Source organism: Acanthopagrus latus, chromosome 8, assembly GCF_904848185.1.
Source record: "Acanthopagrus latus isolate v.2019 chromosome 8, fAcaLat1.1, whole genome shotgun sequence".
Classification (NCBI taxonomy): Eukaryota; Metazoa; Chordata; class Actinopteri; order Spariformes; family Sparidae; genus Acanthopagrus; species Acanthopagrus latus.
Window position 1 is genome coordinate 24,180,497 of NC_051046.1, and position 27,569 is coordinate 24,208,065.

At 43.8% G+C, this 27,569-nt stretch overlaps 1 protein-coding gene across 1 annotated transcript in view; it reads right to left on the minus strand.

Annotated features, from left to right (window-relative positions):
- Nucleotides 1-26,163, minus strand: part of si:ch211-212o1.2 (uncharacterized protein LOC492735 homolog) — a 46,491-nt gene extending 20,328 nt beyond the window's left edge. Inside the window, exons 1-3 of the mRNA XM_037108080.1 lie at nt 24,441-26,163; nt 3,717-3,836; nt 3,379-3,470 (exon numbers count right to left, since the gene is read on the minus strand). Coding sequence (XP_036963975.1) covers nt 3,379-3,470; nt 3,717-3,836; nt 24,441-24,600 — 372 coding nt within the window. The 5' untranslated portion in view covers nt 24,601-26,163. The remainder of the gene's footprint in view (nt 1-3,378; nt 3,471-3,716; nt 3,837-24,440) is intronic.
- Nucleotides 26,164-27,569: the final 1,406 nt, after the last annotated feature.

Genomic DNA, 27,569 nt, shown 5'->3' on the forward strand with positions numbered 1-27,569 from the left:
TTCTTGGTACTATCTATCATCATGCATTTTCAGACAGTTGCTTGGCCATACCCTTTATTACACCAAAAACTTCGCCCATCTAACATCACCAAAATCTGTTGAAGGATGCCAGGCGCGCTCTTATCCACCTAAGGAGATGGTTCAGCATGTTTAAACTGGTAATAGAAATGCTCAGGTAGCAACTGGCAGAAGGATTACAGGTGTTCAGTGCCATCTCTAAGGCAAAGACTATTGTTCTGAACCCTCAACACCCTCCATATGTTGGGTTCAAGATGCTTCAGGAGTTTTAGTCTCCATAAGGGAAGTCTTTTATTTCACTGGCTATAGGCTTTGAAACAAACTGTACCTTTCATGATCTATGGCGACAGTGCAAGTGATATGGATCCTGTCCTGTGTATGATGTATGTTAATGTATTATGCATTTGTGTTTGACTGCTGTCTGTAAAGCAAACTGGCCAACAGGGACATTAAAGTTTTACTCTACATCCGCACAAAATTGGAAACTCAATAGTCATGCTAGCATCACAAGCTGGCATAAACATCCAAAGTTCCAGTTATGGAGGCTGAAATACATTTATAAGCTGTATCATACTCCCGTTATAAAACTACGTATGACTTTGATTACACGAAACAGAAAAAAAAAAATCATATTGCGATTACTTTGACTTATTATTTGATATAACAGTTGCAATATGAGTGAGAATGATCATATTTGAATACAGTGTTTTATTTTCTTTGAAACTACTGAACTACTTAAGTCACGATGACTCGTAGGCCAGGCCGTCTGTTCAGCACCACAGTACTTCATTATCACACACGATGTCACACATTCTACCTTTTGCAAGAAACTGCACGCAGCTTCCATGATTTGGATATTGAACATGACAATATTGCAATCCTAATAATATTTTCAGCCTCAACTTTTATATTCATATACAATATGATTACGCAGTATTTAGTCTTGAGTTACGGGCATAACATGGTCTAATTTGATGTTTCTTGTGTTCATTTGATCATTTTGTGTCAGGTGGATTCTGTAGTGAATGTGGGGAGTTTGACTATTACACTGAAGTACATGAGGTACATGTGTTTTTAAGGGAATGTTGCTTGTTATAACAAAGCAAACATAACATAAAAGACTCCTTTGTGATCCTATAGTAGATATAGATATAACTAACCAAGTATTCTTTCCCAGGATGTCGAGGCATGAAGTTAATGGCAAGGTTCAACTCAATTTTAATTAAATAGCAAATAATGTAACCACATGTTCAATCATACCATTACAATATGTTGGTAGAGAATAACTGATAACTGTAGTTATAATCAGGATGCTGCTTAAGGTCTCAAAACACACATGAGTTTGGTCATTTCCACTAATTAATTATCAATGAATATTTCATAAATGTACCAAATATATAATGAAACACACACACACACACACACACACACACACACACACACACACACACACACACACACACACAGACATACAATTAGAGTAAACTCTCATCAATCAAAACAAAGTTCACACTAACCAATCTGCAAGCTGCACCTGATCACACTGATTTTAATTGGCTGAAATGAGGCTAACCTTTACTCTAATTGGCTGTGGGAAATATGTGGGTGCATTAATGTGGGTGACTTGTTTTAAATGTGTGGGCATCCATCTTTATTCATGCCTAAAGACACATGTGCATACATGTTGTCTGGCACTGTATGGTGATAGATAGTGGAGGTTCAAGGTGAGGCCATTTACTGCATGAGTCTGTGTGTGTGTGTGTGTGTGTGTGTGTGTGTGTGTGCTGGCGCATTTGTGTGGGTGTGTGTTTCATGTGTGGGACATTGGGCACCATGGACCTTACTGTCTACAGGGAGATCCCTCAGCGAGAAAGTGACATTTAGTTTCCAGGTCACTATAGCAGTCCGAAGACTTGGGGGAATAAGGTGCAACCACCGTGCTGCCATGATGACGCAGCCTCGGGAGGGAGGGGACACTGAGCTGGAGATCTGGTGCAAAAGTTTGAAATAAACTTTGGTGCCTACAAAAAGCTTTACAATGTTTTAAGGATATATATATATATATATATATATGTATACGTATACGTATATATATATATATATGTATACGTATACGTATATATATATATATATATATATATATATATATATATATATATATATATATATATATATATATATATATATATATATATATATATATATATATATATATATAAACACACACGCACACACACACACACACATACATACATACACAGACAAAATAACTTATTTCAGTGCCGGTGAGGCTGCAAACTATTTCAAGAAGAACAACAGAACAAGAGAACAATACCAAAGAGGCCGCCCTTCCTAACACCACTTTGTATACATTTCAATTGTAAAAATAATATGTCCATTTGAGACTGGCCATTGTAGCACTATTAGAAGATAATGACACAATCAAGAGAACTTACTCAAGATGCTTGTCCACTGCACCATGGCTTTATAGTAGAATAGCCCAGCTTATCTGATGTGTTTATCACCAAAGCAGTGGTTACATCTCACAAGGACGAATCTCTGCCCGGGCTAAAGAGCCTCAGTGTGTTGAATCTCAAGGATATCAGGAGAGGTCAGACGATTAGTGCGTGAACGTGCATGTAAAGGCATGTTTGAATTTTTTTTTTTTTTTCCATCCGCGTATTAAGCAGTAAATTGAAGGACTTATGTAAGGTAAGTAAGGACATAATTATTATATTATCAACTGTAATGTGATTATGGAATTTAGGATGAGTAACGTATTACAGAACTGCTCATTTGTTTTTTCTACACAAACACAAGTGAATTTAACAACAGTATTTTCCCCTTCATACTTTTCTAAAAATGTCATTTATCTGCTCTATTTCTATGTAAGCATTTCACTTTCAAATGTGTGTCTGACATGTCACCGCAGCTCTGATTTGTTTTGCTGTTTTCCAGTTTTGTTCTTCCACTCTTGCACTAGTTTCTGCCCTTTTTAATGCACATTAATATTATTTGATAAGAATAAGATAAACAGACACCGACAATGCTGAGAGAGAGTAAATCTCCCTCTACACTGTCAAATAAAGGACGAATGGCAAAAAGTACAAAACAAAATAATTCAGACTGATTGCAGCACAAACACAACAAACGATTGTTACATCGGCTGTTATCAGTGTGCCAAGTTAGTTGTGGCCGAATGCTGATTTCAGAGAAAACTGATAAAAATGAGGCTTTACTTTGCACAGTAGTTAATTGATGGCTAATCACTATGAGCTGTTTAATGCAAACAGACACTGCGTGTGTGTGCGTGCGTGCGTGTGCATGTGTTTGTGGGTGTGTGGATGTATGTATGCTTACCTTGCCAATAACAGGGATGTCCACAGATCCCCAGGTATCCGCCCCCCAGTGTACCATCCCTGATGCAAAGTCTGCCGTCACTATTCCTAAGACTGGCACACAAACACAGAGATGGACACAATAAAAAAGGATTAACATATGTTGCTATTAGATGCACAAGCAAACACCAAACCACAATTTTATAAAAGTGATTCAAAAACCTCATGTGGACAGGAACAGAGATCTGTTAGCGCACCGGCTGGTTTAGGAAAATGATTCCAAATGTCTATTAAGTGAGAGCTAGTTATGAAGTGAAGCTTTGTGCGAGCCTCTGTGCAATGGCGGCGCTTCTTTCTCACCGATGCCGAGGACGATCCTGTAGATGTGGACGGTGGAGAAGTGCAGGAGGAGGAAGGAGAAGTTGATGATGAAAAGGAAGAGGCACAGAATCACACACACCCACTCCTGGAGCCGCTTGCCTGGGAAGGAATACAAACAACAAGGAGAGCGCGTGTCATTTATCTTAGCATCATCAAAACACAGATCAGAATGTTGGGGAAGAGCTCTGGTTATCATGAAGGAGAGGAAGAAGAAGTTGAGGGAGTTCGGCTCTGATGCTCTGTATCAATGACCTGGGTGAGGTCCCTGCAACCGCTGGGAGAACAACTCGATCCTTACCGGGGGTCAAAGAACCACTCAGTCACAGTGACTGTGTGTGTGTGTGTGTGTGTGTCCAAGGTGTTAATATGTAATCAGTGAGATGAAGACAAGTGTAGTCCAGGGTGCAGGGTCGTGACCTCTCATATGTGAAACACCAATGCTGATGCAGCACTGAGCCCGCACGGAATCTCACACACACTCACACTCACACACACACACACACACACACACACACACACACACACACACACACACACACACACACACACACACACACACACACACACACACACTGACAGGCGGTTTCAGGTGGGAGGTAGGCATCTGCAGGGATGAGGCCAAACTCATAGGTCAGCAGTAACTACAGGACAGAGGGAGAGGGACTAACTTAAACTACTCATACTCAAACTCACAGATCAGCAGTATTAAGAGAGAGGGAGGGACAGGACGGGACGGGAGGGTCAAAGTGAAAACCCTTCGGCCACACAGCCCTGAAGATTAGAGATACTGCATTATTGAACACACACGTACACACACACAGACGGCTCATCTATATCCTATCCAATATGGCACACAGCAGATCCGACTGCACGGTTTTCTATTACTTTCATAATGTCTTCAATGAGCTTACATTTCTTTCAGCTGTTTCCTTTCTTTCCCTTGACTTGTCTGACCTGTCAGCCCGAGCAGGAGGTGTGATTATATAACATGTCACCGGCTTACAGAAATAAACTACACAAAGGCACCAATATAAACCACCACTGATCTGTTTTTAAGTCTTTTGTTCTTCGTCTCTAACCCCCCCTTCTCTCTGTCACTCCTCTCCTAATCCTTCTTTCTTTTACAGTCTAATGTGCCTTTAAAACTTTAATGTGTTCAGATCCTAATGTATCACACAGCATTAGCAGCCTATAAGATATTCATGACAGTTTTTTTAATAAAGCACACAGGCGTGTGAGTGTGCGTGCCTATAGACCTGAGTGACTATGAATATGCTATCATCCTCTCATATGGTATGGACTGAAGTGGTCATGGGAGATTTAAAATATGTGATTATGGATATTTTACGAATCATCAAATGTGACCCTTCACCTTCTAAAAATAGACGGTCTCGAAGTTGTGGAGAGACAGATGGCTAATTCAAGTGCAGACGGAAGTTCGCCTTCTTAAATGACTTTGACTTTGCAACTCAAGGATATTTATGAAAACTGCTGTTTCCACTTCTGATTGTAATAATCGAGATAACAGCGAACCTGGCTCTGTTAAAAAAAATTTAATTCAAACATCATGAATTTAGTCATTCAAAAAGTAAATATCGCTGAAAATTAAGCAACGTTGGTTCAAACAAGATGAGGGGAGACATGAAAATGTTTGGTCCAAACTTTGAAAGGGCTCAGAATATACCAGTCTGCAACGCACGAGACTCGACGGACATTTCCTACTGCTAGAGTTTTACATTAAAAGCACTGAACTGGTGAAATGTGAGTTGCCTTTTGTTTTGAAATGAGCTCTTCACAGGAAAGGCATTGTGTTCAGTGAGTTTAGCACTTACCACTGTGTCCATAACAAATGCGTCTACAGAGATGGATCAGTTTGAAACATGACAGGGAGTAGTTTAATACAGTCTGTGAGAGTAATGGAAGCCTGCACACCTCCAACTTCTCAGTGAGGTAATCAACTCCTTTTCCCTTCATCATCATCAGGTCCTGTATTAGCATTTAGGTTTGAATCTGAAATTTTGCCAAACAGGCAACAAATCCTCTGCCATTGTCCTGTCAGTCGACTCTCTTTACTCTCGTTACATTATCAGTGAAATTTGACTCCTGCTACTCGACTTGAGTTTGTAATTGTAACATCCATCATCCAATTGAGTATTGATTAAAAAAAAACAGAAAGTGGTAGGGGTGCAGGATAAGTAATGTAACTGGAGTACGCAACGCAAGGAACACAGATCACTGTGGCACACCTGCTATCAACCACGCTGATCTGAGAGGCTGAGTTCTCCTTGTTAGCTCCAGTTCTGCTGACGAGAACTGGCCACCATGTCACGGCACACTGCATTCTGTGGAGTGGTCACCATTTTTTAAGATATATCTCTTTGTTTACATTCATTTGGCAATAAGCTTGCTTTTCAGCCAAAACACTGTTGTGGTTGCTGTTAATGTGAAGGCTATTTTGATTCCATTAGTGATCCGTTTACCCACCGGCCCTGAGAGAACAGTTGGGTCGTTGATGACGCTGCAAGCGCTCACTATTGTTTTTACTTTGAATAAGATACAACCACTGCAGCATCTTACTCCACTATTACTACAGCTACTAGTACCACTTCTACTGGGTCTCTGTTGTAGTTTCCATGAACTGAAATACCACAATGCATTTGTTGCTCACTGCCACTCGCGCCATGATCCCGGTCTCTATAGAACCTGGTTTATCTTTTATAGAAGCGCTGTGAGATCACATCCTCATACATTAATGATACATTAATCAATTGTTCATAACCATGATGCATTATCCCTGGCTAATTAACGGGCCTGCATTCTACATTCACTGCTCCTCTGCACCACTGTGACATATTTTGGGGTGAAATCAAAAATTATTCAGAGGACATGTGACTCAGGTAATTGAACAACTTCAGGATTAAAAGGGAATCTAAATATAAAGTGATTCCTTCTCTGCTTCTGTGGCACAGATTGCTGAATACAACAGCAGCAGAGAAGTTGGCAGCTACTAAAAAATGACCGACCAATATCGGCTGATATCTGCCGATATCTATCACATGTAAATCGGTATCCTTACTCACTGACCTGATGTATGCCGATATGAAATTATAAATAATTATTTTTTGGGAAATGAAGTCTTCTGTCAGTGCACCTGTGTCATTTTAGACGATGAGGTTACTGTTAAACATTAAAATATCCTGCGTCCATCACATATTGTTGTCACAAGGGTTTGATTATCTCATTTGGGGGATCAGTGGAAAGAACTGGCTGATATATCAATATTGAAATGTTTTACTTTCTATCATCGGTATTAGCATCAGCCCCAAAAATTAAGTCTCTAGTCAGGCTCTATTAACAGGGCTCTGTGGAACTTCTGTGTTGCACTTGATGCCGGCCGTTAGCAGACTCCGATGCTCTCTGTTAGCAGAGTGGAAGGAGCTCAATGATGAGGCACTCGAGAACCTGCATGAAGTCACATCCTCTGGACTGTCGCGGAAAATCCAATCCTCCCTCTCATGAAGAGCCCTTCACAGGAGGTGCAGAGTCCAGCAGCATTAAACATCCTAAACAAATGGTCCACAGGCTTCTATAGGCGACCATGGGAGACGGGGAAGATGTCATTTTTCACATCACGTTACAATCCGCTCACATATGGCCGATAAAAAAGTGATTGATAGATGTAAGAGCATGGCAAGGAGGCGGAGTGGAGTGACGGTTGACCTCAGTGTGCTACAAATGGTTCTTCTGGGATTTCCTTGTCACTAGTAAACTATTTCCTACTTTTTCCACTCTCGTGCTCCAAAGCTCCACTGCACTGTGCTCCTGCACCCTGCTGAAACTTTACAAGTCAGTTCTTCCAGTGAAACACAAGTTTCTCCTGACCAGCTCTTCTCTGTGCGAGCGCTCTGCAGGCTGCATTGGCCTAAAGGTGGCAGTCAGCAGTGAAGTGTACATGCTGCTGTGTCTTGACTTAGGATGTATCTTGTGCGTGTAGCACAGGTCCGATGAAATAAGTCCACATTTTTACATCATATAGCCCAGGTGATGTGTTTGAGTCCACCCGGCCTCAGTCCATACTGAGGTTAAGTAGAGCACAGTTAGCTCTGTTGTCTCCGAGCTTCATGTGACACCGTTTTCTCCACTCTGCCCCAAGGTGTGCACACACACACACACACACACACACACACACACACACACACACACACACACACCTCATGGGATCGGTACACCAGAATTCAGTCTCTCCAACTCACCCACACCCCGAACACAAACACACATCAACACACGTGAGTCCTCACACACGGAGAACGATGCTACGACTGATGGATCTCCTAACACATTCTCACATTGCTCTCTAATACGCACACATCCTCTGACACATACACAGATTCAGACACTCCATCTCCGTCACGTACACGCACGCACGCACACACACACACACACACACACACACACACACACAGGCAAGCAAACACACACACGTGCGCGTGGTGCAGGGCCGTGGAGCAGTGGGGCGGCTGTCAGGTGATGTGCGTCAGTCCTTGGATCCTCCGGCTCCCTGGTGAGGGGAAGGAAACTAGGACAGGCCTCCGCAGAGCGCACACACACACACTCTCTCTCTCTCCCTCTCTCACATGCACACACACACACATAAGCCCTTGTCCCTCAGGCCATGGCATTGCTAGATATCACACACAGCTACAGACAGACACACAAAAACAGCCTCTGAAAGCATGTATGTAATGGACAGACATATGTTCGCATGTTTTCTCACTGAACACAAACCTCTCCTCCTACACACACACCTCAGCTGCCTCCACTTGGCATACGAACCCCCAAAATTAAAGACTATCACTTAGACAGCATCAACACAAACACACCAGGGCACACACACACACACACACCCCGACACACACTCTTAGGGCCAGAGCAGCACACTCATTAATATCGTTCTGACAACAACTGGCTCCCTGGCAACCTCGCTTCCATCGCTCACCCAGCAGCAACCCCCGCCTGTGAGCGTGCACGCGGGTGTGCACGGGGATTTAACCTGGGCGGAGCCGGGGGAGGGGAACGAGGGGTGCTAATAGGCTGAAATTAATCAACGCCGGCTGATTCGCTGTCTGGGGAATGAGTGGCGGGCAGCAAGCAGGCAGGCAACACATCCTGAATACTAATGGACTAATGGAGAGGGGAGGCAGAGAGAAGACCCCTCTACCTCTCTGCTGTTTGTCAGGTAATGAGGAAATAGTGGGAGGGACTGAAGCATGTTGAAATCCACACAGTGTCACTACATACAAACAGATTTTGGCTGCACTAGCAAGCAAACAAAAGATTCAAATCCAGATTCAAACGCAAGCAAATGCACAAGAAAATGGGCAAAAATCATCCCAGGGCCAAATCGTTAGACATTCATTTACCACATATCAGCACTGTGGTCTATTCTGAGAAGATCCACGGCCACGTTTTGACACATTAATCAACCACTGTGAGACAGCGCCGGTGACACCTCTCATCACAAACACCACTCTTTAACAGTCCACGCCGCTGTGGACAGAACCTGCAGCGGTACAATAACACAGAGAAGAAAGAGTCGCCCTGTGATGACAGGGTCAGGACTTCAGCACGCTAAGCCGGCTAAATTTGAGACCACATCTGTTCCCTCCTCTCTGTTCTCGGCCTTTCATCCGCAAAAAAAAAACTGGAGCAAGAACAGATTTAAGTGTTTTCTTACATTTTAGGGTGCTTCAAGTGGATCTGGATCTATGGAGGATGTTGTCAACAGATCGGAGCTCATTAAGTTCACGGGGAAAGCAGAAGAGGCAACACAGGCTCTGATGCTTTGTGTAAGCCGCACAACAGATGGCCAATCAGGAGCGCGTTTGACAAAGAGCCATTGATTTGCTGTTTTTCTGATTGGTCCACGATCAGAGAGGGTGTGCGGTGGTGAGTGGAACAAAAGTTGAGAACAGATCAACAGATTTCTTTTTGTGGATAGTTTAAATTAGTGTTGAGTGTTTTGAGTTTCAGTACCGTCTAACTTAGTTTCACTGTATCAGAAAGTTACTGGCCATCATCGTCAGTGATTACAGGCCACAAGAAGATGACAGTTATTAAAAGTAGACCCTATCACATCTAAAATGTAGGATTAGGCATGGCACATAAGATGCTCATGTATCTGTAATCTATCCACATTAACTAGGTGGCGGCTATGTTCATGACTCAGGTAGTTCTAGCTTTTACATGTGTGTGTGTGTTTTGTTTTTGTTTTTTTTGTATTGTTAAGTGTTTTGTCTTCATTTTAGTGTTTTCACGCTTCACAGTGGTAGGCAGTTTGATTGCAGACAAACTGATTCCTAAATCAAAGATACGCCCACCCCCAACTCTACTCTCATCTAAGTCATGATGGATTTATTATAGACTATAATTACCTGCAGACCTGCCTTTCAGTATTCATTTGGAAAATGTTGATTGTTTCCATCAAAGTAATTGCTGCCGTGAGTGCCTGTGCTTTATCTTGTTTGTCTCGAGCGCTGCACCTCTGAGCACATACATCTTAATACAGCACACCTGGAGCACAGCATCTGTTGATAACAGTCCGCTGAAATGAGTCTGCATTAATATGAACTGTAATGTTTTGGTAACAGTCATTATAGCTGTCTATTATATTTGCTTAAACTATAAAAGTCATATCACTTATACTCAAATTGCAACGAATTAAAAGCAAATTAAAGAAAATTCATTATCTAAAACTTGCAACTGTCAATTTTCTGTTCTGTTCTTTATTAAATAATGAAGTTTGGCTTAATGAGTTTTCATGTATTACTGCTGGGATCTCTGTTTCTGAGCTGTAAGATGTCATTAGAGCATTCTTTATATTGACGCTGCATCTTAATGTGCTGACAACAGGCTCAACTTCAGCTCTTGTGAACATGCACGCCTGACTGGCAGAGTATCATTAGGATTCACACAAACCACCTCATGACAACCTGTATAGACACTCTGACTTGTGGGAGAAATGGAAATGATGCAGAATAAAATGTGAAACTCAGTACTGTCAGTAACAATGCAGGAAAACTTGTAGAATTAGGAGACAGTGCTGCTATACAGTGTACGCTTCACAGTTAATGGTACTTTTCACCTGCACAGTTGAACAACTGAAGTCAACAGAAGTCTACTTATTTTTATTCGACCGTATACTACTTGTTTCATTTATAAGCGCTAATCAGATAACAACAGAGACTAAAATGAATTGTCATGGCCAGTCTTGTCCACCTTGCTCTCAAACTTGCGCTACACTGCACACTTCAGGGTAACTGACATGTTTGCCTGTAGTGCAGCTCATTGACATCTTACCCACCTCCATTTCTCAGAAGAGTCTGAGGATTGGCACTGTGCATGTGGAATTCTCAGCTAAGCACTGGATGAAATTAGGATTTTATGTTACGATTGTCCTGACCAAAGTCGTGGCAATGCACGATACTATCCTGATTATCGTCGTATAATGCTTGAAAGGCTCAAAATGGCTGGAATCACTTCACATCTTTTTAGAAACACATATTTGTATTGCATCACAGAAATGATATGCAGCATTCAGATATGGAGAAGCTGAGCCTTCAGCCACTGGGATTCAATGAGTGTTTTAAAATGGCAGGAAAGATGCAGGCACACCTTTGTGACAATTCAACATCAATCAGGACTGTATATCAGCGAGATCTACAGCTTGTTTTGAGACACTGATTATTCCGATAAAAGACTAAACAGACTAACTCATCCTCAGTGTTTTTAATGTGATCTACTATAAAATCTTCCATTGTCCCACCCCTACTCTCCACTGACATGAGAAGGAAGCGAGATGTCTCACTCCTCAGCTACTTCCATCATCCACGTCTAGAAGAAAAGATGATGTGTTTCATCCTTTTTTACCACCTGCCCAATCAGGCAAGTTAGCTGTGTGACGATCTATCTTGGCACCCGCAGGTGATCGGGCAGTCCTTATTGTTGAACCCTGCTATATGAATGCATGATTTGCATTATTGTCTGTGTGTACATATGTCCTTAATAAAGCAAACCCTGATGCATGCAGAACCATGGATAATGGGGTAAACTGACTGTAGGACATGACCTGTGGCCCTGTCCTATGCTGTGTCACCACGCACACTGTAACCACCGTCCTCTACCAAGGACATATCCAACCGTCAGAGTGTGGGAAAACATTCTTTTTTATTCTGTTACGGCCAGGGAGGGACAACACTAAAGGCGAGAGCACAAAGACACGAAACACCAAGTGAGCGGGCCGCGCTCGCGCGCTGAAACACCACCTACAGAGCCTCGCGCACTCCGAGCAGCAAAGCCTGACAGCTGCTCAAAGGCCGAGGCAGAGCTGCGAACACACCTCCGGCCTCCACAGCTTTTGGTGTCTCCGAAATAAACTGCATTTACAAACACTTATTCGCACTGATGTACGTACTGCGAACACATTAGGCACTAAATCACAGAGGGTGTTACTGTATGTACGAGCAGAGCGACTCTTTTTATTCTCCCTCTCTCTCTCTCTCTCTCTCTCTCTCTCTCTCTCTGTCCCCTGGTTTACTCTCAGTAGACTGTCTTCAGATGGGACTTGGGGAGACTGAGAGGGAGAGAGATGTGGGTGGTAAAAGTGGGTCACATGCTCAGAGAGAAAGAGAATGAAAGAGGGGGGGACAGGGAGAGAGACGAGGGAGAGTGAGGCGCTCAGAGAGAATTACAGTAACAGGGTGGGATGGGGTGAGGGAGAGGGGGAGAGAGACACAAAGAGGGTGAGGGAGAGAGACGAGGGGGAGGAGGAGGAGGGGAGGTCGAATTCCCTTGTAGAGAAGGAGTGGATCAGTCACAGGCCTCGTTCCTTTCATCTGATCTCAGCGGACCACAGAACCTGGGACACACACACACACACACACACACAATAATGGGACACAACACAGGGATGCAGGCGAACATACACACACTCACCCACACACTCGCTGGCACACACATACACACAAAACCAACATCGACACAAAGCACACATACCACAGATGAAGAAACGACACACACACATACATACACAAGCACAAACACAATATGTATGTCTTTATGTGATGTGCAGACTCACACACACACACACACACACACACACGCCTGCCAGACAAACTTAATAAATCCATTACCCTGTAGATTCAACAGCAACAAAGAGAGGAATGTGGCAAATGAGATTCAATAACTGCATACCGACACAATGGCACAAACAGACACACACACACAAACAGATGCATATATCTAGGCACAATAACGCGCGCGCACACACACACACACACACACACACACATTTGAACCCACATGAGAGCCAGTGTAAGTAGGCCCTGCTCCAGCCTCGCTCCCCTGTGGAGACAAAAAAAGGATGGACAGATCCCATCATGTGTGTGTTCCTTTGTGCGCGAGTGTGTGTGTGCTGTATGCCATCCTCGCATCTCCTGGGCTTTCTGCAACCACCATATTCATCTGCGGCCCTCATAAGGATAATTACACACACACACACACACACACACACACACACAGAGCTCATCTCTGAAAATGCACAGTGTTCCCAGCTCCCCTCTCGCGTTGGTCAAGGTCAATAGTAAAATCCTGCCTAGAAGGCTCGCCTGGAGCCATAGACACACTGTGTAGGTGTGCAGTGTGTATACCACGTGTGTGTGTGTGTGTGTGTGTGTGTGTGTGTGTGTGTGTGTGTGTGTGTGTGTGTGTGTGTGTGTGTCTGTGTCTGAATATGTGCGCACATCATTCATGTATGTGTGTGCTGTGCCTTATGTTTGGACACTAATCCATGAGGTCCAACAACTATAAAAATTGTTGTACTACAAACCTACATTATACATGTCTTCATCTGTTTATCTTCCAGTGTTAAATGTGGTCCTCGCTAGTTACTTATTATTGTAGAAAGTTCATGTTCTATAATGATAAAGCACAACCAAACTAATCAATCTGCAACAGCTCCATTTCAATAAATATTTGATAGCGACGAGGTGACCCATTAATGAGATTAGCTTTAAGTAACCGGATAATATAAAAGGAGGAAGATGACGCAGGTGTTCGAAGGCTGTTCTAAATCAATCTGTCAGTGTTTGACTGTGGGTGAAGACAGGAGGAGGAAGGAGACGACATCAGAGTAACTTTAGCCGAAATAAGGCATCAGCCTGCGGGTCTGAGGGACAGCTGCAGGGGAGAAGACAGACAGGGATAATGAAGACATGTGGACAGGCTGCAAGTGAGAGAGCGTGAGGGGAAGTGAGACGACGGCGGAGAGCTTACATGTCTTGGGTGTGTGTGTGTATGTGTGTGTGTGTGTGTGTGACAGCTAGCCAAATGGGAGAACAGCAAAGTAACCCGTGTGTGTGTGTGTGTGAGGGAACGGTAATTCGAAACTGAAAACAGAAAAGCGAGGTTGAAGTCAACCACATAAGCAAATGAACAAATGGTGTTTTCATGTTGTTGACACGAGGCATCTTGTATGCAAGAGGCCGTGGTTTAAGCAGGACAATATCCACCATGTTGTACGTCTCCTGACTGCAGGGTTGTAGAATTGCCAGCGTGGTTTGACACAACTCAAATGAGAGCCGTTACAGAAACGGCCTCCAGGATAAGCTGCATCAGCACCAGAGACTTTTAGGACCTTTGCTGGAAGGGAGACGTTTTCTTTGCAATCACACAAATCACCACGCAATTTTAAAGAAAAGCTGATTCAATCCTCTGCGGATGGGTCACACTTTTTCTATACTCAATAATCGTTAAATAGGAATATCTTAATAGTTCGTGTGACTACACTTTTATCTGCTTATCTTTATGGGTGCCTGGAAACCACACTACCACACATCGTGTTATTACAGGCCTGGGTAGAATCACGTTATCATCACCAGGCTTCAGCAAAACATGAGTAGCGGGGCCTTTTCCATTAGAGGTCAGTGTAAAGCTGTGCTGCTGTATAAAAACGAATAGCAGATCTTTGAATAATCCAATAATCATCGAATAGCATCTTGAACAGAAACAATCGTCTTGGTTCTTCTTCAGGAACATAAATCCAGCAAGAAGTCAAGCGAGGAAACTTTTTCTAAGGCAGATAATTGGACAAACTGATTGAGGGTATGTGGCCTGAACAATCATCTCTCAGACACCTGACAAGTGTTCCCACTTGTTATTTAAACATTTGTACATAGTGAGGTTCCATTAAATGACGACAGAATGCTAAATGAAAGTGCTAAACCTACATATTCTTCCTAAAGCTGAGACACGTGCTACTTTTGTTCTTTTTGGTTAATTCCAATTATTTCACACTGGAAAATGGAAACACACACACACACACACACACACACACACACAGTATACAGTAACAGATCCTGCTGACTCTGCAGTGGTACTCTCAGGTCCACACTGGTCTTACACACACACTGAGGTCACAGGAACACACACAGAGGTCAAACCCAAGCACAGCCCATGTGACTCTGAGGGCCTAACACACATCCTCTCATGGATTCTGACCTTTGACCTTCATCACCCCGGGGTCAAAAGTTCAAGTTGATGCCACTGGGGTGTGTGTGTGTGTGTGTACGTGTGTCAACTGTCACATGCGAGGAGTGCGTGTTGTCACAGCAGCATGACTTCAACAGACAAATTCAGGTCAGTGAGATTTGAGGGTTGAATGGTGTCACAGCGGCACACAGACGTCTCTGTGAGGGGAGACATTCATCTCTGCACATCCACTCGCTGCTGTGGTCTGATGCATACCATGTAACAATACAGTTCAGGAGCAATTTGACTGAAAAGGCTTTGACTTTAGGACATGAGATGAGATGAGACAGCACAGTGCATGATGCTACCTTTATCCACATGTTTAAATTCAACCTACCTCAATGACCTCTCGCCTGTATTGTTATAAACAGTCACCGCTCTAGTAGAGGAAAAATCGAAACATTTCAGCCAAATTCAGCTGGAACTGCCTGACAGTATGAATTTTGTGAAAGTACTTAAGTGACATCATCCTGTCGATCTAGCTCACTCTGATACAAACTGATCACCTTGCATTGCCCAGGTAGAATCAGCTGATATCTGAGTCTGTCAGCGCTCTTGTCTCGGATAAAAATGCCTTCTTGTTCAGTCCAGCAATCAAAGTAAGAAAATGACTCAACAAAAAAAGGTTTACCACCTTGCCAAAGACAGAGGCAGCTGCAGGTGTACTTTTGGACCTCACTGCTTCCCAGAGATCCAGTGTCGCCTGGGTGACGTCAGTCTGTTGTCAGTTGGCAGCTCTGCCGTGCCTCCATAACAACACAACATGAAAGTGATCTGCACCTTTTCTTTCAAGCATCATCATCCGCAGTTCTCGTTTTTTTTGTTGTTGTTTTTTTTCATTTGTTCGGCCACGACCGTTAATAGTAACATCAACATCAACACAAACAGATGTCACATAGGAACTACCTGCTCTCTCTGGCTGATCGACCACTGCAGGGTGACAGGTCACTAACTGTTTTCCAGGAAAGTGCCAATTGCAAGGGCTTTCATCAGTGGGCCAGTCATCACTGTGTTACCTCATTCTGCATTAGATTGTGACTTAACAGGTATACATGCTTTAATACATGAAAATCTTTGAGATCATCACTTTAAGCTCCCGTGACTGGGTAACCACAAAATAGGAACGTACATTGTTGCCATGGGTGTGCCACATCTGGTCGACTTCAGTGAAAGACGTTATATTATTATGCGAACGCCCAACAGAGAGCTTCCAGAGACGCTCCTGTGCTGCAGACGTCTTTATGTGTGTTTAATGGGAGCAGGTCGACATGCGAGCAGTCAGACCGAGACGAGCTGAACTAAGACGAAGATCAGTATCGCTCTTTAGATCACTTACAGCCGCTGACGACAGATCCTCCAGGGTAACTGCAGATCACACAGGCAGACACACCCCACAGCCTTCAAACAGACACACGTACGTAAAGAGATAAATGTACATTCTAATAGGCCGACACAAACATACATGCTGATCTTGTGACTAGACTCAGACGTCCTGCAAAACGCGGGAAGCGGAGAGGAGAGGAGAGGAGAGGAGAGGAGAGGAGAGGAGAGGAGAGGAGAGGAGAGGAGAGGAGAGGAGAGGAAGTCAGCAGACCGTGACACTTCAGACATATGGGAGGACCGAAGAGAGACGAGGGGATGAATAGAGAGCTGGTGAGAGAAACGGAGAGACGCAGAAACAGAGGGAGAGGGAGAAGCATCCAGCTGTTTGTCCGTCCTAGCTTTGCCGTAATGAGCCCATGTTTGGCTCTATGGAGCATCGCCAACGCCTCATCTAACTTCTCCAAAGTCTAACAAGCCAAACTGCTATTTAGATTTACCACCTACCAGTGCTGAACCGGACCCAAACAACTAAGCACATCGCAGCGTGGCGCTGCCTTAAATGGACACTTTGACATTTTGAATTTGGGCTGTTTATTTTTCTTTAACAGACACTTGTCAGCATGTGGGAAACATTTTTGCTTTTAAGTTATCATAAAATGGCTCGGCTGCATTGTTAGCGTCACTGAGCATTTCTTCCACTTGCAGCCCGCTGTGCCCATCGGCCGGAATGGGGGAAAACTTATAAGTCATTGTGAGTTTCACCTGGTAAAAGTACAAAAATGTACACACGCTTCTTCATGTTCTCCTCTATGATTACAGCCGGCAAACCTCCCGGGGGTGATCTCAGGCACAAAGCAGCGTGTCCCCCTGCCGGGACGCACGGCTGTTACGGTGCACTGGAGAAAGCTGATCACATGTGACTTTTGACTGTATTGTAGTTGGCAGCTGCCACCGTCCTTCATACACAGAACAAAACAAAGACAGACCGAAAATAAGCTCTTATTGACGATTCACCAGTGCAGTACCACCACCAACACACCGTCAGTGGTTTCTCTGTTGACACTATTTCAAATGATTGGAAAACTGAATAAAGATTAAATATTAAATGTTGACATTTTATCCTATCAAGCAAAAAAAAAATCTTTTGACTGTCTATACAGTAGCGATAAACCAATAGCCAGAATTTGTTTGTCTTTAGAAATGCGCCATGTTGCAGCATTGCAGAATTTCCATCATTACATTAAAAAAAAATTGAATTCTTTATTAAATTCATTAAACATATTTATAAGTCCAGCGACACAGATTGACAGAGACCTGACTCAAAATCAGTCAATCATCATACGACATCTGCGTGTCCTTACATCAAGAGAGTGAATGCCATGGAACTGTCTTCTCTAGTCTGACAGTCAAACAGTCAAAACTGAGGAAGAACACAAACATCATCAATCACATATCACCATTTATGTATATGGTCTACTTGTGCAGTAAAAACAAAAATTCTAAGTGTCACACAGGTGCACGGGACGCTGTTAGGAGGCGGCTGGGTTCTATTACCAATGCTTCTTTTTATTGGAATTTGTTGTCACTGAAGTCATAATTCTCTTCATGAAAGCCCAAATGTGAAACGTAAACACTTGTACCACCCTCAATAATTGATTAAAAGCCGGGGACACACTGCCTACTTCTACCTCTGGGTGATGACGAGGGTGTCCACTGTTTCCGGGGTCTTTGGACTTTGTCTTTAATAAGGACAACGACAATAAACCTTATTTTATTCAAAGAGAGTGGTCGAGAGGTCAACGGAAAAACCCTGCCCGTCACATGATGTTAAAGCTGTTCATGCCTGTGACATACTCGCAGACGCTGAAATGCTGAAACAACCAACCGATCATGTCTATTTTTGAGAAGCGGTGCGTAAAAAAAAAAAAAAAAAATGTAAAAAAGCCTGCGAAAAAAGCATGCTGAACCTCCAGACGACACGCCGCTGCAGCCGTGTGTGTGTGAGACATGTGTGAGACATGTGTTAGCCGCGCTGCTCACACACACACAGCTGTGCAGCTGCTGTAACCTGCTGACACAGGAACGGAAATGAAAAAGCAAACGGTTCTGCGACACACGCTCTGCTCACGCCTGTGTCCCAGTGCTCACACTTAGCATATTCTTTGCTGAGAATTAATTCCACCACATCTTTTCACAGTGAAGTCTGCACATTGTTAGAATAACTAGGAAACTGTTACTGTTTGGCCCAATCTTTAAGTTTCTGCTGTTCATTTTCAATGCACTGTGTTACTTTGCCAGCATCTAATCCATCCAGAAGCAACACACCGACACTGGCCGGGCTAACTGCTCCTGCTAGCTTAAACTCAAGCTGTCATTTTCTTCTGTGGCCCGACAGGCAAACAAGATCTCCAAGCTAACCTGAGTGAAGGTGTTCGAATTTGAACATATCAAACATGCAGCTGAGGTGAAGGAAAGGGAATGCACTTTGAAACTATATTAAGAAAAAGATTTAAATTGTCAGTACGCTGCGTGAGGTGGAGGTTTGCTACCAGGACTGTGCTATTTTTTTTCCAGGTTTGACGACTGTGTACAAACTCCAAACAGCTGTTCTGAGCGGAGCAGTCAGGGAGTGAGCGCTGCGTCAGAAATGCTCCCCGCAGCCTCGTCTGGGTTATTTTTACCCAGAGTCGGCACCGCTAACTAAGCTCTGCGGCCTGCTAAGTGAGAGAGGATAAAGTGTCGGGACCCCAAATGCATGTGTGATCCTCTTAACCATCAATCAGCACTACACTCGACAACAGGCTGGCAGGGCAAACATGACCCAGGCTGTCGTCAGCATCCCTCTCTTATAGCTCGTTCACCATGAGTGTGGACCAGCAAGGCCTCCCTACAAAATACAACACAACAACAACAACAATAATAATAATAATAATAACAATAATAATAATAATAATAATAATAATAATAATAATAATAATAAAAATAATAATAATAATTTGTTTTAAAAAGTGATTATTTGCATATAAATGTGTTGTTAGGTCACCAAAGTGTACCACTGAATGTCTTAATTCAAGACAACTCAGCTGGTTGATGCTCCACCCTCACCACTCTCATCAGCCTTTCATCCAGCAGGCAGCTGTTTACAGCAAATCAAGTCCTAACAGTCCTACAAGCCAGGCACCCGATGACAAACACACACAGCCTGGAACATATTGAAGAATTAAGCAGCTGAGAGGGACCGTAGGTAAAAGCTTCAAGGTGTCATTCATCATGTCGACAATCGAAAGGGATTCTTTTCTATTCATTCAGTTTAAAGACACAGAATGCCTCAGCCTAACCAAATAACTTCATCCCAACCGAGAAGATTCGGTTATGTTTAGAAGTTGTATTCACGTTAACTTTATGTCACGTTATGCTCAGCCGTGTTTGCCGACTTCCCTCCCCTGCCTCTCACTGTTTCCCAGAAGTTACAGCATCAGGCGACCAAATGAAACGCCTCACTGCCTTGGATAGAATAAGGACATCTCTGGGTTTGAACAATGTTGGAAGTATTTGTGCTGAAGTAAGAAAGACAACCCGACAATACACAGCGAAGGTCTAGTATTTTCAGACATTAAAATGCAGAAACAACACGTATACTGTCTCTAAACCCTGTATGTTGTGCACCAGCGCCTCAACGTGATCTCTGGCTGTGAGCCGTCCTCCTTCACAGCAGCAGGTGTCTGCTCTTAATGTGTTACAGCATAGTGCTAATACTGCCACCAAACTAAAGAGCAGCACGACACATTTTAACTTACAGCAGACTTTGTTGTCTCTCTGGTGGAAATGTTCTCGCGCTGAGCGTCATTAGTGCGCCTCGCTCCAACCTCAGGTGCGCCTGTACGAACATTCCCGGCTGTTAGGTGGCGTCGCCTGTTGACATCCCTCGCTTTAGTAGTATTACAGAGCAACACTTAATCCGTCCCAGAAAATATCACATGTGTCTGCATTCACTCGGCGCTCCATTTGAGCTGACGGACCCAAAATGGAGCTCAACAGAGAGTGAATATTTGACTTACAATCTTAAATCGGTCAGAAGTGCCAATAATTCCCAACGTCTGCTGAATGTGTAAATCACCATGTCGGCGCTATAAAGACAGCAGCCAACAAATCAACCAGTGGCACTTTAAAGCTCTGTTCACACATCGTTCATCCAGTTTTTCAATTTCTCGTCGCAGTTGGATTAGGTAGATGCGTTGCGAATTTCCAACGTTGTAAATTGCTTCCAAATCAATGAGCCGGTTGTTAAAATGTTTACGTCTCTGATACAGTTATTAATAATGCTGATTAGTTGCTGCTGTTATCGCTGCTGTGATCCATGAATAAAAGAAAGCGCTCAACAAAACAAACAGAAACCTGTTGTTCCCGGTCCAACATGTCTCCCGCTCCCCGTCACCAGCCCGTATCCAACTTTAATTAAACTAATTAATCGATGGCGTGGATGCGTGTTGTTGCACGTACGCAGGCACGCCTCGTCTCCGCTCACATGAATATGTAATGTTTGCGTTGCTCGGCAGTAGAACGAACCAAATGCCAGAGCGGAGATGCTTATCTCGCTCTAATGTGATGGCACTGAATCAACCAATTCCATTAAGGCGAAGGTGACTCCTTTAGTCACAGCGTCCTAAAAAACAAAAAACAGGACGACAGGTCTCACCAGCTTCCGCCGAGGTGAACGGTTTGTTGTGTGGCGGCTTGCACGCAGGCCGAGGTTAAACGAGAATAAAGTTTTTTCCGGAGTCTGAAGTCACCAGTCGGGTCAGGAGTTCCTTTCCAGCTCAGTGAGTCGAGGCAGGCAGCGCTTGGGTCACTGCTCGGTGAGCATGAACACACTCACAGTGCTGTGAGGGCTTTGGATCAAGTGCCAACCTAGTGACACACGTGCCCTCGTACCAACTCCACGATAATGTGGTTGTAGTGGCGCAAACATTTTCTCTTCCCTGATCATCAGTCCTATTTTGGGGAGTGTTAACAAGTGTCTAACGTGGTCCGACCACAGGCAATTAAAATGCTCAGTGAAGTGAGAAGCGGGGCAGATGGTCGGGCAAAGCATGGCACGGTCCAGCTTGATGCACAACTGGTAAGACAGGTTTTCTTCGCTAAGGTCTGAGGCGCAGTGTGCCTTCCATCACCGCGCTGAAATCAATGTGCACTGTGAGGAAAAACAAAAAAAAAAAATCTGCTCAATTCATCCAGTTGGTTACGTTTTCCTCTCCCCCTCACCACTCTGGGCCCCACATTTGATTGTGGAGCAGGTAAAGGAGCCCGGTGACTGAGAAAAGCCCAGAGTAAATTTGGACAAAAAGATAGCAAACACACACACACACACACAGAGCAGGGAGTGGTGTGGCTGATGTTAAACAAACGTAGCTTCCAGAGAGTATTTTCCCTAAAACCACGGTGCTCGCAATTACACCAGGCCTCGGGGTCGTGACACAGACGCAACACTTTGTTGTGATGGAGGCGTGCGGGCAATCCTGCAGACAATAACAGCCACTGTCGTTTTATCTAAGCATCTGTAGCCTGCGCACCAGTGGCCACAAAATTTCGCCTCCTGGGTCCAGACTGCTGCTTATTTTTTATTCTACCAGGCAGTTTTCATTCTAGACGCCTAATCAGAGACTTATTTGGACTGAGACGCCAGGTGAATTTAAACTAGCAGGGAAAAAAGGAAAGGACTCTGGACCCCGAGGACCGGATTTGAGCATTACTGCTGTAGACTGTGTCATAGACATTGATTTTGTCCGAGGACTAAACATCTGTCCGAGCTGAAGGCAACAACTTCACTTACATCTGAGAGTTTCTCGTTAATCCTGTGGGAGTGAGGGACTGTACCTGAGCTATCTGACTGTAAATACTCAGGACATTTGAAACATATGGACAAATGACAGGTGCTGACCTTTAAGTCCCAATCTGTTTTCACAGGAATTCATAGTTCACTTCAGCTCTTCTGCACTTACTTCCGTAAGGTCAAGAAACTTGCCAGAAACATAGTCAAAAAAGATTCATCAAAATCGGTGTGTCGAAGGCTGAGATATCCTGACGATGCAACTCAATAGCATGTTATGTCAAAATGTCCCTGCCTAGAAAATGCTCACTTAGCAAGCCTCTGCAGACCTAAATTTAACACAGGCCTCCTGTCAAAAACATTCTGTCTCCAAGCCCTTAAAACTAAACGTTCACCCCCCCAGCAAAACTGAAGTCCAGGATCCAAACCTGCTTTCACCCACATGCCTCACTAATACAAATATATACTGTAACATGCACTTCTATTGTGCAGTAGCTACTTTCAAAGGGGCAATATGTAAGAAATTTGATAGAAATTTTTCGAATTTTGACTATTAAAATTTTCAAATATTGACTCAAGTTACCAACAGAGTGTGAATAAATACCAGTTTTGACATCATGATATTTATGCATTGTGAAGTTAGCATGCTAAGTAGCTAGCCCCGGCCCATCCCGGTCCAAAGCCCTTGTGATAGTTCCTGTAAACAGGAACACTCTGCTCATCTCAGAGCTTCAAGTCCGAACCGCTAGCTGCACTGCTAACTGTGCTAAACTAGCTGCTGCAGCTACTGTTAGCAACGGTTACTCTGGTGATAGGCAGCCCTCTATTTGTTTTACGTATTGCACCTTTAGGTTAATATTTTCTGCTGGTGTTAATTATTTGTAATTTTACATTAAGGTCTGCATCTGCTTTGGGTGTTTGCGTCACCATGGGGCTGCAGTAGCTAATGTTGAACTGACACATTTGGACAAAACAGACACAAAGAAAAGTAAAAGTGCTCGATTACAGATAAAAGCATCCTTAAAATGTCCATTTTGAGCATTAATTAGATAGAGACGACAGGAAACTGGGTGAGAAATGGAGATGACATGCAGCTAAAGATTGTGATAGTCAGCATCCTGATACGTACATCACAAGGGGGAGTCATAAACATGGATACAAACTAGGTTTTGACCAATACGGCTTTTTCAGGGCTGATACCGATTATTGGAAATCAAGGAGACTGGAAACCCATAGCTGGGATCAATACTCATTTGCAGTAACAATGACACTCTGACAAACTATTTTCCCATTCTTAACTTTGTATTATATGTGGGCTGTTAATTGTGACATGTTACCAATCATTGAGTGAGTGGATGCTGCATCAGAGCCAAAATGGCCCATTTCAAAATAAGTTTATATTATCTGCAATCTGACAGAAGAATCACAGATATGAGTCTGCCCCAATACAAACACTCAGTCAGTGTGAAGTCCCACACGGATCATGAACATCGCACTAATGTACAGTGGTGTTTCTGGGTAGGTCAATGGGTGCAGGCCTCAGGATGAACCCCAACACACAGTGTAACCCCACCAGGTTCAGAGTGGAGCCCACCTATCAGACACACCTACACTGACACGTCCTGTGCTCCTCCCTCAGCAGACAGCAGGCCTGCACACTGTGCAGAGCAGCAACTCACAGCACATCACACACTGTCTCCACAACAAGGACAGCACATGCGTTGACACACTGATTCGTCATAAATGACATATCACTGCTAAGTGAGCCTATAGCCAGCAGCAGTGTAAACAGGGGTGTCTCCATCATCATCATCATCATCCTTCTGATCATCCTCTCTGCGTCCATCACCACTGATGTTACACTGTGGCTGCAGGCCTCCACTGTTGCCATCCAGCCTCCTGCTCAGCTCCGTGCTCGACACAGCGAGTGACAACACCGACACAGACAGCGACAACACACACGCCCTCACCGGGAGAGTAGAGCCGCGCCAGCTGCCGGGCCCCGGCGTGCTGCGGTCCCCAGCGAGGCGCCGCGCTGCGTGCGGCCGCCCCGTGCTCATTCCCGTTCGGATCCTCCTCCGCCATGGACCGGTGCCTGATGTCGGTCTCGGAGAGAAGCGACGCCGCCATAGCTCCTGCCCGCTGCCCCCCTCCCGCGTTGGCTTTCAGCTATGAGACATAAATTATAGATGTGTCTCGGTCGGTAAACGTGCCGGTTCGGTTCGTGGCTGGACGGAGGAGGGAGGCTGAGCAGACTGATGCTAGCTGGGTGTACCGGAGGAGACTCGTGCCACCCGGAAATGCACGGAGCTGCGCTGACACACAGACCTACTTCACACGCTCCGTCCGCTGCGGCTCGTGACCAGGAGCCGCCGTCAGTTCACGGCACACCGAGACGTCTCGTCTGACAGGCCGCGGCTGATCTCCGAGCGGCTGATCTCTCACCGCTTCACTTAAACTAACTTTAGTTCCGCATCCAGTTCAGCCGTCGCGTCAGCGTCAGGGAGCGTCTGCATGTTACAGCTCCGATCTGAAGTGGAAGCGGTACCCCGACTTCAGTCTCTGATGAGTTCAACGGCAGAGACACATGTGCTCAAAGTCACACCATGAAATGTCTTGATGTGAAAAAGTCAAATTCTGTTATGAAGTGGAAAGTGACACGTGTACATTAAAGGAGCACTATGTAGTTTTAGTTCTTTATTGGCTGAGATTTTTTCTATCTTCAGACAAACTTAATAAACAAACTCTCTTTGTTTTTTAGTAAAGAAAAGTATGTACAGTGGATTTCCACCCGCCCCCCATCACCCTTTGTGTCTGTATAGTTGACATTGTGGAGTCCTTCAGCTTCCTGGTCCTCATCATCACACAAGAGCATGACCGGGAGCTGAACATCAACTCAGTCACCACCGAAGCTCCACGGAGGATGCACCTCCTGCAGCAGCCAAATATAATGATGGACCAAAACCTCACACCAGGAGAACGGGCATGAACCAGAAGCCTTCACACCCAATGTGATATATTAACACACGACTTTTGACTGTTACATCAGTACATTGCAAATGTTCTTTATACTTCAGACTATCAGCGCTTTTATTATACATGATACTGATGATGATCACATTTATGTTTCTTGACTCATTCTGTATGTATTACTTTCTTATTTTCTCTGTTTATTGTTTCTTTAAAATATTTTCTTTGGCCTTTGTATGGCTTTATTGGTAGAACAGCTTCAGAGATGACATGAGACAGGGTGAGGTGGGGTGGGGGGTGGAATCGAACCCCGGGCCGCTGAAATGAGGGCAAAGCCTCTGTACATGGGACACCCACTCTACCAGCTGAACTAATGGACGCCCCATTCTCTGTTTAATGTTGAGCACAAATAAGCCACTCCAAATTCCTCCTACGCGATGACTGAAGCTCTGTGCAGCTGTTATCCTCCACAACACTGTGACTGTGCTGCTGTGTGTTGTTGCTCAGTCACACCAGTTCTGAACATCTGTCTGATCCACCAAACCTTTGCATTCATCAAGTGGCACATCTTACACGGGATGTTTGTGATAGTCTGCGTGTGTGTTTGATGTGCAGTTAGCCAGTTGTTAGCTGGGGCGCACCAATTTGCAGAACTGATGGCAGATCGAGGCTGTGTTGAGGAGAATTCTGGACATCTTACTTCACCCACACATAAACTGACAGAGACCGACCTCAAGCTTTGAGTGGAATTTTCCAATTTTGTAATTTGGTTTTATCTACATTATAATTCTATTTGTTTATTACATTTTCCATACAACTGTTTCCATATTTTTATATGCACATATGCATGTTATTTGTAAATATTATTATTTATGGGAATCTTTCTTCATATTTAATCTTGTTTTTGTTTTTTTAGTATCTAAATGCAATTATCAATATATATTATAGAATTTAGATATCATTTAAATCATAGTTATTTGCAGGATTGGCTGTCAGCTTTTTTGGACATCGGGAGTGAAAGTGGAGATGCAAACACACTGTACACAAAAGATTACAACACACACCGTGTGTCTTTTTCTCCGGCAGACGCATTCTGAGATGATTGTTGCAAAATGTGATCAACCCCACAGTTACCTTGTGAAATAAGTCCCTGGGTATAATGACAGGCTGCGGGCTGACAGAACAGTGACACAGCCTGTCCTCTGTGTTGTGGCAGTGCAGACGGAAGAATTGCAGACAATTGTTAGAATCAGTATTTCTGTGTAACATTGCCATCTTCCTCAGATTAACCTTGAACCGGTTACTAAATCCTGTGTTTTAAAGTGTCACCTCAACAGTAATTGTTTCCACAAAAATGACCCATTGCATGTTATTTCATTTTACCAGACAATCTATGATTTCTCTTGCGCACCAGTTTTCTTGACTCCAGCACAGCTTGGAGTGAGCTACCTCACATTACAGGATGGAGCATGTGTGTTAGTCTTACTTGCAGAGGTAGTATTACAGATCCTTAATCATGTAGATGTACAGAAGGCTTTACACTCAAGTGAAATCAACACTGATGAGGGAGATTCAAAGAGGACCTCCGTTGCCCTTTGTCAGCTGGGCTAAAGTTCAAAGAAGGTCAACGCCAATATGATGGCATACCTGCCATGATATACTGAACAATTTAATGAGGTTTCTTTTTTCTCTTGGCTGATTATTCAATTTGAATATGTTTCCAGAAGTCTGAAGAAATGCAAATATATAAATAAATGTAGCAGAAGTGTGTTTTCTCCTCTCCCATTTGCCTCTCACCCCCACAGAAGAGTCTTAACACCCAAGTTGAGCACATAGCTAGAATATATTTGAATGTTTTTACACATTATGTGATGCTCTCTGAACTGACTTTATAAATAAAGTGTGCAATGTATTAAAACCCTGCTCTTCCCTTTAAAATGTGAACTGAACTTGTGAATGTTCAGTCTTGATTTTGACCATCACTTGGAGCTCTGAATGAGCCTCAAGAGGATTTTGAGGATTATTGCTGTTGAATATAACAGATGTGTAATAATGCAGATGTTATGGCACTTCATTATATACAAGCTCACAGATTCACATCTTTTGAACAAATTCACATCACACAGAAA